The 13,832-nt window shown below is 49.9% G+C and overlaps 1 protein-coding gene across 2 annotated transcripts in view; it reads right to left on the bottom strand.

Annotated features, from left to right (window-relative positions):
• RPS6KA6 (ribosomal protein S6 kinase A6) overlaps positions 1 to 13,832 on the bottom strand; it is a 115,735-nt gene that overhangs the window by 1,809 nt on the left and 100,094 nt on the right. For both annotated transcript variants that reach the window (XM_073598090.1, XM_073598091.1), the window contains exons 16-21: positions 13,348 to 13,437; positions 10,980 to 11,141; positions 7,166 to 7,327; positions 3,147 to 3,223; positions 1,752 to 1,869; positions 1,049 to 1,189 (exon numbers count right to left, since the gene is read on the bottom strand). In XM_073598090.1, the coding sequence (XP_073454191.1) occupies positions 1,049 to 1,189; positions 1,752 to 1,869; positions 3,147 to 3,223; positions 7,166 to 7,327; positions 10,980 to 11,141; positions 13,348 to 13,437 (750 nt within the window). The remainder of the gene's footprint in view (positions 1 to 1,048; positions 1,190 to 1,751; positions 1,870 to 3,146; positions 3,224 to 7,165; positions 7,328 to 10,979; positions 11,142 to 13,347; positions 13,438 to 13,832) is intronic.

Below are 13,832 nucleotides of genomic sequence, written 5' to 3'. Positions count from 1 at the left end.
AGAAGGGGGAGAAGGGAAAAAGAAGGGGAGAGGGGGAAAAAAGAAGGGGAGAGAGGGAGAAGGGGGGTGGAGAGAGAAGAAGGGGGAGAAGGGGGGGGGGGTGGGGAGAGAAGAAGGAGAGGGAGAAGAACAAGAGGGAGAATGGGGTAGAGAGAGAGGGAGAAGGGGGAGAGGGAGATGGGTTGAGAGAGAAGGGAGAAGAAGGGGGGAGGAGGAGAAGAAGGGGGGAGAAAAAAGGGGGGGGGGAGAAAAAAAAGGGGGGGGGGGGGGGAGAAGGGGGAGAGGAGAAGAAGGGGGAGAGGAGGAGAGAAGGGGGAGAGGAGGAGAAGAAGGGGGAGAGGAGGAGAAGAAGGGGGAGAGGAGGAGAAGAAGGGGGAGAGGAGGAGAAGAAGGGGGAGAGGAGGAGAAGAAGGGGGAGAGGAGGAGAAGAAGGGGGAGAGGAGGAGAAGAAAGGGGAGTGGAGAGGGAGATGGGTAGAGAGAGGGAGAGAAGGGGGAGAGAGAGGGAGGAGATGGAGAGAGAGGGAGGAGATGGAGAGAGAGGGCGAGAAGAAGGGGGAGGAGGGCGAGGAGAAGGGAGAGAGAGAGAGAGAGAGAGAGAGAGAGAGAGAGAGAGAGAGAGAGAGCGCGCGCAGGAAGAGAGGGGGAGAGGAGGAGAAGAAGACGGGAGATGGGTAGAGAGAGAGAGGGAGAAGAAGGGGGAGAGGGAGATAGTAGAGAGAGAGGGAGACAAAGGGGGAGAAAAAGGGGGGAGAGGGAGAAGGAGAAAAAGGGGGAGAGGGAGAAGGAGAAAAAGGGGGGAGGGAGAGGGGGAGTAGAAGTAGAAGGGGGGAGAGAGGAGAAGTAGGGGGAGGGGGGGGGGAAGAAGGGGGAGAGAGGGAGAAGAAGGGGGAGAGAGGGAGAAGAAGGGGGAGAGAGGGAGAAGAAGGGGGAGAGCGAGGGACTAGTGCAGTACTTTACTTTCTTCTAATAGTTTTAAGTCTACACAAAGTCTTTATCTTTTCCCAGGAATCTCTATACGGAGAGAAGTAATGAGTTGCGGCTCTTACCTTGACCAGGTGCGGTGCATCGTGCCGGTTGAGCTGGTATAGAGGGAGTTGGTCTCTACAAGCTATCCAGGAATGCTTTATTACCTTCTCTGCCGTGTATCTCTGATGAGGATCGACGTGGAGCATGTGAGAGAGCAAATCCTGCAATCATCCAAAAGGAACAATGAAGAGATGTCTACAACCCGTCCACATTGTATCATTGATATCAGTACCGGTATATGGCCACCGGGTGCCGCTTTACACCGAGTGCTGCAGAGTTTAGCTGTGCAATCTGTAGATCGATTGCTCGATTATAATCCTTTACAGTCTAATCAGGCCATTGATTGCACAACTAAAGTCTGCAGGGCCCGGTGGCCAGCGAATGTTTTTTCTGACGTAGCGCGTCTTATAGAGGTGCGTTTGAACCGCAGGCAAAGACGCTCAGACGACCATTTCTGGCAGATTTCGCTTTTGCAATTTAATTGCAGAATTTAAAAAAGAAAGCCGGTTGGCACGAGCCGCAGTCAGTCATACACAGGCAGCCAACGTGCAGGCAGTGTTGGGATCTTGAGAAGTGCGTCTCATAGGCGCTCTGTGTAATGTTTATTGTTTAAAAGAAATATTTTACACAGACGAAATAAAACGAACCCCAAACCTTTAGAGTTCCCCTCTAGAGAGTTCCCCAGAAGTCCTGTGATTGGTGGAGAAGCAGAGCTCCGCCTACCTTCGCAGCGTCGGACACGGTGTCCCAGTTGCCTCCGCTCAAAGAAAAGTTCCCGCTTCCTATTCGCAGTAAGATTTCCTCCGGGGTGTCGTTCGGGCCGTTGGCGAACGGCGTGTACCTTAAAAGAGCAGGAGAGTCACATGACGCGGAATGTTACTAAATCCAATGAGATAAAAGCAGGGATTAGACCCCCTGTCAGGTCTTATTTGCCGTCTGTGCCCCTGTTTAGGAGATTTCCCCCCCCCCCCCCTTTGTATCATTAGGAGTGAAAGTAAAAAAAGAAAATCCCAAATTTTTTGGGGTATCCCCAGAAAAGTAATAGAGGGGAAATCTTCCAATGGGGGACACTAGCTCTGGTGACCTGGGGGGGGAGGGGGTCACCAAGGAATAAGGAATTCCCTTAATTTTGTAGGGATTTCCTTACATAGTTACATAGTAGGTGAGGTTGAAAAAAGACACAAGTCCAACAAGTCCAACCTATGTGTGTGATTATATGTCAGTATTTCTCCTGTTCCTCACTTCCTGTTTGGGGCGATGGGACAGGAAGTGAAGGGAAATCTCACGCAGGTGACACAAAAAAAAAAAAAAAAATCTGACTGGGGTTTTAACCCTCCCCCTCCCCTAGCTCTATCCAGAATGAAAAAAAAAATTAAAAAAAATCTTTGCCTATAGTTCTACTTGAACTATGTAAGGCCCCCTTCGCACTTGTGCAGCCTGAAAGTCGAGCGACTTTGACGAAACTTCAATGTCTGTGTAATCTTAAGGTCTGTGGACCTCGAGTCGCATCAAAGTCGGACCAAAGTAGTGCCGGGATTACTTTGAAGTCGCACAGATATGAACGGTACGGATTGGAAACCATGGGGGGGGGGGCGGGTACGTCTTTGAAGTCGCACAGATATGAACGGTACGGATTGGAAACCATGGGGGGGGGGGCGGGTACGTCTTTGAAGTCGCACAGATATGAACGGTACGGATTGGAATCCATGGGGGGGGGGGGGGGGGGCGGGTACGTCTTTGAAGTCGCACAGATATGAACGGTACGGATTGGAATCCATGGGGGGGGGGGGCGGGTACGTCTTTGAAGTCGCACAGATATGAACGGTACGGATTGGAAACCATGGGGGGGGGGGGCGGGTACGTCTTGTCATGTGACTTTGCAGTCCCCAATTCGCCGGAGAGGTGGCACAAGTGTGAAAAGGGGCCCAAATCCCACATAAGATTATAAAACTCCCATCTTCATGCATTGCTTACGAGTTGGCCAGAGACAGCCAGGCAGCCAGCATTTCCAGGAGGTCAGGCGGCCCCCCCATTGTTCTCTATGGACTGGTTTCTATGACAACAAGAAAATAGTCGCCTGTGTGGAGCGACAGTAAGTAGAGAATAGGAGCGACTTACCCTGCCAGCATAGTATAAAGCAGCACTCCGAGGCTCCAGATATCGCAGGCGGCGTCATATCCTTGTCTCATCAGGACCTGCAATCAGACAATGGTGGGGGGTGGGGGGGGAGAGGTCACACTCTGCAGGAAACGTTCCTCATCTACACTCCACAAAGGAACGATCGGCAAAGAACGATGTTCAGAATCCCACGGCAATCACAATTCCACATTTCTGAGCTTTGATTGGTTGGTTACCCATTCCAAACTCTCAATATCAATCTTCAGCTAAACCTACAGTGCCTGGAAAAAGTATTCATACCCCTTGGAATTTCCCACATTTTTTCATGTTACAACCAAAAACGGAAATGCTTTGTGTTGGTCTATCACAGGGGTCTCCAAACTGCGGCCCTCGGGCGCTATTTCATCCACTGATACCGACAATGGGACATAATCCCCCCCCCCCCCCCCCCCACTCACACCAATGAAGGGACACAATTCCTCCCAATAACACCAATGATGGGGAATAGTTTCTTCCAAAGACACCAATGATAGGGGACAATTCCCTCAATGACACCAATAATGGGGCCCAATAGCACCAATGATGGGGAATAATTTCTTCCAATTACACCAATGATAGGGGACAATTCCCCCAAACAAAACAATGATGGGGCACTATGCCCCCCCCAATGATACCAACAATGGGGCACAAATTCTCCCAATGACACCAATAATGGGGCCCAATGACACCAATGATAGGGGACAATTCCCCCAATGATAGAGGACAATTCCCCCCAATGATAGAGGACAATTCCCCCCAATGATAGAGGACAATTCCCCCCAATGACACCAATGATAGGGGACAATTCTCCCAATGATACCAACAATGGGGCCCAATGACACCAATGATGGGGCACAGATCCCCCCAATAACACCAATGATGGGGAATAATTTCTTCCAATTACACCAATAATGGGGTCCAATGACACCAATGATAGGGGACAATTCCCCCAAACAAAACAATGATAGGGCACTAACACCCCCCCCTCCCCCGAATGATACCAACAATGGGTCACAATTTCTCCCAATGACACCAATAATGGGGTCCAATGACACCAACGATGGGGAACAATTTCTTCCAATGACACCAATAATGGGGCCCAATCACACCAATGATAGGGGACAATTCCTCCAAGTGATTCCAACAATGGGGCACAATTCCTCCCACTGACACTAATGATGGGGCACAATTCCTCCCACGGAGACAAACAATGGGGCATTATTTTTTTCTCTCAATAATTTCAGGACCTTTTCTACTCCCAATGGCCACAGTCCGGCCCCCTCCTAAAATCTGAAGGACAGTAAACCGGCCCTTTGTTTAGAAAGTTTGGAGACCCCTGATCTATCACATAAAATCCCAATAAAATACATTTACGTTTTTTTTTTTTTTTGGTTGTAACATGACAAAAATGTGGGAAAATTGAAGGGGTATGAATACTTTTTGCAGGCACTGTATAGAAAAGCAGTGTTACAGATCATCCACTGTAAGTAAAGTGGTCGTAAAAAGGCACAAGGTTGCATTCTATGCATACAAAAAAGGAAGTTGCTGCCCCCCCTCCCTCCCCCACCTATAACTGGCCATTGCAGCAAGTAGTATCAGAATGGATGTGCTTCCATTGTGGAGTCACTCATTAGTCAGTGATAGGGACTACAGATACCAGGGTGCCTTGGCGGGGCCTGCAGCTTACGCATGTATGTGCAAACTAAACCCGATTTTAACGCAGACAGGTTAATTTGGTTGTCCGCAAGCTGGTCGGCACGTGAGCTTGGAGTTTCCTTAAAATTTTTCTTGGCTTTTTTTCTTGCATTCTATGCATGAAGGTGAAAAAAAAAAAAAAAATGTCCCGCAAGCTCACCGCTCCAGTGTGAAAGCACTCGGGCTCTCACACTGGAGGGACGGGAGAGGCACTGTTTTTAGAGCCTCGGTGTGAAAGTAGCCTAATATCACTTTAAATACATTCAAGAGAACAAGGCCTAACAGACCTCCCCCCCAGGAGAGAGCGAAGGACCATCTACAACCCAGGAGCTGCCTGAAGGACCAGTGCCTGAAGGACCAGCCCTGTAGGACCTATGCCTTGAAGGACCAATGCCTGAGGGACCAATACCTTGAAGGACCAATGCTTGAAGGACCAGCCCTGTAGGACCAGCCCTGTAGGACCTATGCCTTGAAGGACCTATGCCTTGAAGGACCAATGCCTGAAGGACCAATGCCTTGAAGGACCAATGCCTTGAAGGACCAATGCCTTGAAGGACCAATGCCCTGAAGGACCAGTGCCTGAAGGACCAGCCCTGTAGAACCTATGCCTTGAAGGACCAATGCCCTGAAGGACCAGTGCCCTGAAGGACCAGTGCCCTGAAGGATCAAAGCCCTGAAGGACCAAAGCCCTGAAGGACCAATGCCCTGAAGGACCAGTGCCTGAAGGACCAATGCCCTGAAGCTTAGTGAATGAGGTGGAGCCTCCTGCCAACACAACGAAAAAGAGGGTACAGAGAGGCAACCTGATGATCATGACCAGGACTGAGGAGAACACCGCCAGAGGGGGAATACCAAACCTGGACCAGCCAAAAAGGTGACCAACCACAACCCACCAAAATATGTGGTACAGGAACCAATTCCCGAATGGGGGGGGGGGGGGGACTAGCATAAAAACTGGTTAGAGATTTGTAACCAAAGACATTCGACCTCCTAGGGCACAAACACAAAAAAAAAAACTGGGTGGAGGAGGAGTTATAACGGGGATGGCTTACAATTTTTCTGTTTTCCAATGTCCAAAACCTCCTGCGAGTGGCAGTATAACCCAACTGCATCTGAATTTCTGTGTCCCTTAATGGACAAGAAAAAAAAACAAAAAACTGACCACCATCACCCGTCACCCTTATGATGTGGCCCCAGCAGCTTCTCCTTCATCAGAGAGCAAGCCGGTGAATGGTCTGAGTACGATGCCGGGGGAAAGCCTGAAATAGTGTCACCAAGCTGAGAGAATCCAGGCCTACCAACCACTATTACAGGAACATTATATATATATCTATATCTCTATGACCATATACTGCTTCCTCTGCTCATAGCTCAGCTCCGAACACAGCAGCGGAAGGCCTGAGGTCCAATTCTTCAGGATTCCACCTGGCTGTGACGGCATGCCTTGACAAGCCGCAGTGAATTTCTGGCCAGGTAAGGTATTTTGGGGCTTTTGCTACCCTTTATGTATTAGGGTTCATTCACACAAATGGATGAGGGGTGGTAAAATCCCACAGTTGGGCCACATTTTAACCCCAACCACTACCTCCTTTAACTGAAGGCGCATGCCACAGCTGCTATGCTTTGCTTCACATCTGTGGCAGGACCTAATCCCCCCCTGCCCCATCATTTTGGTGGGCATTACTCCTGCTGAGCGTGAAGTGAATGGGGGGTGCTCGGCAAGCTCCCCGCAACGGCGCGCACTGCATGTGGTTGCAGCGCGCCAATGCGGTGATCAAGAAGTTAAAGCGGGCAGGGAGGAGGCGATACAACCAGGACTGTCCTACTAAATGGACATACTTGGGCACTACCCTAGGGCCCCAGGTGCATGGGGGGGCGGGTGCTGCGTGTTGGGTGGTGCACTGGTGATTTGGCTGCTCCTCTTTGACAGGTGTAACTGCAATGTCGCTCCTGCCAGAAGAAGCAATCGCTGGCTTCTGCTGGAGAGAGATTTCCAACATCTCCTCCGTCCTGCAGGGGGCAGAAGACAGCCGACACTGAGACTGAGAACTCACCTCAGTCTCAGCACGAGACTCAACTGCTCCCTGAAAAACGAAATGCTCTTCAGAAACCAAAGCACATGTGAAGTAGCTAACTGGAGAGCAGAGTGGGCAGGAGGTCTTATTTACAATGACAGGTCCACTTTAACAAGCTTTTTTCACATAATAATAGTAAAAGAAGAGCTCACTAGTGCTCAGGGGCCCCTATGAAACAAAACATTGAAGGAAGGTCACAATTCTCATCACCTCGGGGGCCACGAAGTTGGCCGTATAACATGGAGTCAGCAGCAGCCCGTTCTCTCCTCTCAGCTGCTTGGCAAAGCCAAAGTCACATATTCGTATGGAGTCTGCGTTGCTGGAATCGTCCATGTAGAGGATATTACTGGGCTTCAGGTCTCGATGAACCACCTGCCAGAGCAAAGAGAACCCGTTATATACAGAGAGAAGAAGAAGTGATCCTCACATAGAGGGCATTCTACAAATCAGATACAGAACCCCAACACAAGACCAGCAGAAAGATCTCATGCACTGCATGGGTGCTCAACCTAAAAGTCCCACGATGCATTGCAAGGCTGACCGTTACAAGTAGGGTTGCACCGATACCGAGCATTTGCCCGAATACTTGTACAAATGCTCCGATGCTTTATCCAATACCTGAACAGTCAGGGATGATCGGTGCGGAGCTAGGGAGGAGTTACAACCACCGATCTCCCTATATACATTTCAATAAAGCAGCTGAAAGCCGCTTCTCCTCCTCTCCCTCCCGCGGCTTTCAGCTGCTTTATTGAAATGTATATAGGGAGATCGGTGATTGTAACTAACCCCCAGCGCCGCACCGATCATCCCTAACTGTCCCCCATATCCTCCTCCAGTCCCCTCAGTGCTCCCCGGTCCCCCTCCGTGCTCTCCGGTCCTCTCCCGGGCCCACTCCGTGCTCCTCCCGTCCCCCCTCCGTGCTCCCCCGGTCCCCCTCCGTGCTCCCCGGCCCCACTCCGTGCTCCTCTCGTCCCCCTCCGTGCTCCCCGGCCCCACTCCGTGCTCCTCTCGTCCCCCTCCGTACTCCCCGGCCCCACTCCGTGCTCCTCCCGTCCCCCTCCGTGCTCCTCCCGTCCCCCTCCTGTCCCCCTCCGTGCTCCTCCCGTCCCCCTCCTGTCCCCCTCCGTGCTCCTCCCGTCCCCCTCTGTGCTCCTCCACGCTCCTCCCGGCCCTGCTCCGTGCTCCTCGGTCCTACCTCCGTGCTCCTCCGGTCCCCCCCTCCGTGCTCCTCCGGTCCCCCCCCTCCGTGCTCCTCCAGTCCCCCCCTCCGTGCTCCTCCGGTCCCCCCCTCCGTGCTCCCCGGACCCCCCCTCCGAGCACCCCGGACCCCCCCTCCGTGCTCCTCCCATCCCCCTCCGTGCTCCTCGGTCCCCCTCTGTGCTCCTCCTATCCTTCTCCGTGCTCCACCGGTCCCTTTCTGTGCTCCTCTCCTGTCCCCTCTCTGTGCTCCCCGGTCCCCCTCTGTGCTCCTCCACGCTCCTCCAGGCCCCGCTCCGTGCTCCTCGGTCCTACCTCCGTGCTCCTCCGGTCCCCCCCTCCGTGCTCCTCCCCTCCGGTCCCCCTCTCCGTCCTCGATGCGTCAGGATGGAGAGCGGAGGAAAGAGCCGGTAAATCTGTCATTTACCGGCTCCTTCCTTTTCCGAATGCACAGAGTCAGTGATCACTCGGTTCATTCATAACTGTGTTTCCTCTGCTTCCATTTATGAATGGAGAGCAGCCTCTGTCTCCTCTCCATTCATCTTCAGTGCAGAGAAAAGGAACTAGGGAATCTGTGTCCTCAGTCCCTTTCTCTGTCTCAAAAGGGAGATGTCAGGGGTCTGTTAAGACCCCCGATATCTCACCAAAGTTACCCCCCTAGAGGGGTAATAAAAAAAAAAAAAAAAAAAAGAATTGTAATAAATAAATATTAAAAAGGTTAAATTGTAAAAATAATAAAAAACACACCGACACCGTCCTCTCTCCCCCCCACCCCCCAAAAAAAGAAGGAAATTTAAAAAAAAAATCAATTGTAAAAAAAAAAAAATATATATATTATATATATATCAGAATAAAATCTACTGACGCAGTCCATGTGTCATCAGTGCTTCATATTAGTGCCACTGTCACATGACATAAAAAAAAAAAGTAACTGTAATCGGTACTGTATCGGCGAGTACTTGGAAAAAAAAAAAAAGTATCGGTACTTGTACTCAGTCTTACACAAAGTGTTATCGGTGCAATCCAAGTTATAAGAATGACTCCCAGAGGCAATGATGGGATCTGTAGATTATCAATAGCTGGAGGGCCTCAAGTTGAGCACCTCATGATGTACAGAATCGATAATGACAGTAAACCAAAAATCAATATATTTCCATTATATTTAAAAGGAAATAATAACACCAACAGAGATCCATTGTCTCTACAATTTACCACAGCAGAAAGTTACCTGCTTACCGATTGGTGGAGTCACGTCTGTCCTCTCTATACCAGTCTAAGTATTGGGTCCCTTTTATTTGTAGGTATAATGCTTCAACTTAACAGATCCCGTTCTTTATGCTTCCTGTAGAAATGTTCTGCTCAGCTGATCTTTTTTACCCACCTCAATCCCAGGAGTCGTTTTTAAATGTAGACAAGCAGCTATTTGTCCCAGAACAGCTTTAAAATAGCAGAAAAAAAAAAAAAATCAGTGAATCCTGAAGACCTGGCCAGCACGTGGGATGGAACCACAAACTCTCAGCGACATCCAGCACCAGACCCCGGAGCGGGAGCGATCATCTCCAGGGGGTTCTGATCTCCATAGCACTCCATAGGGGACCATGTAGAAGAACATTATAAAACACAACGCTGGTGCAGCTCCATCCAACAAAAGATCTTTACTATAGTAATACATCGCTGACTGACTTCAGGCACCATTAGAAGTGATCTTCTGCTGACCTGCCTTTGACTTCGAGAAGGACATCTGGATGGAGCAAAAATAACCCTTTCAGTGAGACGTAGTAGTAGTAGTCTGTTTTTTGTGGAGTAAAAGTACCTCCCCCCCCCCCAGTAACTTCCTTTATAAGTCTATCAGAGAATTCACTTGATATTTTCTGGGCATCAACACAAAATAGCAGCGCCGAAGGCATGAGCTGCAATTCTTCCAGAAGAACAGAATCCCGAAAGACCGGATCATGTCCTCTATTAATTTACCCAATTATAGCAACAATCTGACAAATGACACTAACCGCAGAGCCGGTTCTAAGGCAGGACCTGCAAGAGCAAAGGTTTCCTTCAATAGGGTTTCAAAGGGGGGGAATAATCCTCAAAAGGAACAGCGAGATGGTTGTTGAGAACAGGAATGGGAGGAATCACCACCATTCTTGACCTTGATTAGGCTGAGGAGATTCTGGGGCTGCTAGGCAAAAGCTAGCTAGTGCACACTGCATCAATAAATGAGGACAAAGTAGAAAGAATATGGCTTGAAGCCTCATCTTGTGCCTCATAAAATGCAAGAGGTCGAAAATTGATCTTCAGGATCCTCGTCTGCGTCCTCCTCACCTTCCTCAATATCTTTCTCAAAGGGTTTAGGAGGTTCACACTCCTGAATAGATTCAGGGATTTCCGGTTCTCACTCAAGGCATCCATCAAGGTCCATTTGTGGCCAAAAATCCACCGCACTCTACAAAAGAGACTTTTTTCGCCACACAGTGAAAATAAATACCATATCAAGAGCCTCCCATCCACACCTTTCAACCCAATGTATTGCAGCTGGGATAGGTAGGACAGCGAACATCAACCACCAATGGCATCTACTATATTTTTGCCTTGACAGGCTAACTTTGTCAGGATCCAGAATGTGTGGCTCTGGGCCAAGCTGGGGTACCCTCTTCTGCTCTTCAGTGACTGAAGGGTGACACATTACTTGATGGCCTTTAGCACCCAAGTTAAAAAATAAAGTAAAAGTTCCTCCCCCGCCCACGATGATCTGTGAACCACCTCAGCAGCATAGGTTTTTGTCACCCCCCCCAGCCGCCTTTTCTGCCTACCCGTTTTGGCCTGCACTCACCCCTTGACAGTGCAGGTAGTCCAATGTCTTGGTGATGGTGTAGAGAACGGCACTGGCCTCTCGCTCGGAGAAGAACTTCTGGCGGAGTATCCGGTCGAGCAGCTCTCCGCCTTTCATTAGTTCAGTCACAAGGTAAACGTACCGACCGTCGTCATCGTACACCTGGTGAAGGTCAGAAAATGGAGCGTGATGGATAAGTAGTGCTGGAACCCAAGTGTTAGCCAAATGGTATTAATTATCCAATAGTATTGCGGGGGTGCAGCAGAGAAGGGTGTCTGGATTCTGAACTGGCAGCTTCTATACAATGAAATACTTCCACAGTTTCCTTGGTTTGTAATGCAACTAAATGAATGAAGCGCCAAAACAAGAGACAACAGTCCTGATACAAATGTACTCCAATGTAAGGTCAAATGGAAAGCCAACGCGTTTCGGGGGCTGAAACTCATCCCTTTCATCAGAGCTTAAAGAAGAACTTCCCTGCCACCCGTATATTTTTATTTCATTACCCTCTTACCTTGCCCGCTGGGTTGTTTTAAAAATCAATCACCTACCCAGTGAAGCCAGTGTTCTCTAGTGCTGGGGTCTCCAAACCTTCTAAACAAAAGGGTCAGTTTACTGTCCTTCAGAATTGAGGGGGGACCAGACTGTGGCCAAAGGGAATAGAAACTGTCCTGGTGTCAGTGGTAGGAATTATGCCCCATTGTTGGTATCAGTGGTAGGAATGGTGCCCCATCGTTGGTATCAGTGGGAGGAACGGTGCCCCATTGTTAGTGTCAGTGGGGGGGATGGCGCCCCATCATTGGTGCCAGTGGGAGGAATGGCGCCCCATCATTGGTGCCAGTGGGAGGAATGGCGCCCCATCATTGGTGCCAGTGGGAGGAATGGCGCCCCATCATTGGTGCCAGTGGGAGGAATGGCGCCCCATCATTGGTGCCAGTGGGAGGAATGGCACCCCATCATTGGTGCCAGTGGGGGGAATGGCACCCCATCATTGGTGCCAGTGGGAGGAATGGCGCCCCATCATTGGTGCCAGTGGGAGGAATGGCGCCCCATCATTGGTGCCAGTGGGAGGAATGGCGCCCCATCATTGGTGCCAGTGGGAGGAATGGCGCCCCATCATTGGTGCCAGTGGGAGGAATGGCGCCCCATCATTGGTGCCAGTGGGAGGAATGGCGCCCCATCATTGGTGCCAGTGGGAGGAATGGCGCCCCATCATTGGTGCCAGTGGGAGGAATGGTGCCCCATCATTGGTGCCAGTGGGAGGAATAGTGTCCCATCATTGGTATCAGTGGGAGGAATTGTGTCCCATCATTGGTGTCAGCGGGAGGAATAGTGGCCCATCATTGGTGTCAGCGGGAGGAATAGTGGCCCATCATTGGTGTCAGCGGGAGGAATAGTGGCCCATCATTGGTGTCAGCGGGAGGAATAGTGCCCCATCATTGGTGTCAGTGGGAGGAATAGTGCCCCATCATTGGTGTTAGTGGGGGGAATAGTGTCCCATCATTGGTGTCAGTGGGAGGAATAGTGCCCCATCATTGGTGTCAGTGGGAGGAATAGTGCCCCATCATTTTCGTATCAGTGGGAGGAATAGTGCCCCATCATTGGTGTCAGTGGGAGGAATAGTGCCCCATCATTTTCGTATCAGTGGGAGGAATAGTGCTCCAAGGGCCAGATAAAGGCAAGCAAAGGGCCACATACGGCCCCCAGGCCACAATTTGGAGACCACTGTTCTAGTGTGATCTGATGCTCCGTCGTTGTAGGCTGGTTCCTAACCCACCAAAATCTCTACTAATGCCAGACTAGGTTCACACTACACCGGTGCAACAGAGCGCATTCCAGTGTGTCTTGTGTAGGGCGGTCCATTCATTTAGATAGGCGACCCCTTCATTTGGAAAGGGAAGCCCCTTCTTTGAGTAGGGCGGCCCCTCCACTGAGAAGGGTGGCCCGTTCATTGAGAAGGACGGCCCAAGGCGCAAAAAACAAAAAAGATGACCCTCTTCCAAAATAGCGCAGCACTGAACCACATTGTGGACACATTAGCAGATGTGTGGGTGCGTCCTCGTACCTGTATGGTGTGAACCTAATCTAATCGATACGATGCTTATGGTATTTTGGACCAAGTTAGAGATTAAGCACGGCATTCGTCAGCAGCTGGATGGAGCCTTGATAAAGGGGGCAAATTCCCCGAAACCCGTTGGCTCTTTTATAAAGTCTGTAAAGCCATTGGAATACATTTGTATATGAACTACTAACTATTGTCATAAGACTTCAATCCCAGATCCACCTCAGAGCTCAGGAACGAGGTTGGGGGGGGGATCTGAACCCGTAATGTCAGATGAATGTACGGAGAGGTCGGGAGGTCACTTACGTCTTTTAGGGTGATGATGTTCGGATGTTGTCCGTACCGCATCAAGATCTCAATCTCTTCTGACGGATCCCTCTTACTCTTGTCGATGATCTGCAACAAAAATGCGCCACATGTAACAAACCCGATAAAACCGTCACTGAGATGTTTCACTTTTACTTAAAAATGAATTCCCATCAAATAAATTATTCCAGAGATAAAAATAAGACGACACGCGTAAAGCACGGCAGGATGTTCAGCTTCGATTGGAGCCTTTTTGGTGATCACCATCTGGATCTCATTTCACTAAATAAATATAGTTTTCAGATATTTGATTAACACCCGCTTTATTTATAATCAGAAAACAAACAGAATATTTCCTGCCTCGGATTCGTTTTCTACATTATTTCCACCATGTGGTTCTATTATAACCACATAATTGGTGCAACAGCCAACGTGGTTTTGGCGGCCACACCACAGCACACCCCCCTCCATATCGGGGCTTAAAA

Source organism: Aquarana catesbeiana, linkage group LG09 (assembly GCF_042186555.1).
Source record: "Aquarana catesbeiana isolate 2022-GZ linkage group LG09, ASM4218655v1, whole genome shotgun sequence".
In the NCBI taxonomy this organism is placed as follows: domain Eukaryota; kingdom Metazoa; phylum Chordata; class Amphibia; order Anura; family Ranidae; genus Aquarana; species Aquarana catesbeiana.
The sequence above is the reverse complement of the archived record's forward strand: the minus strand, read 5'-3'. Positions and strand labels throughout refer to the sequence as shown.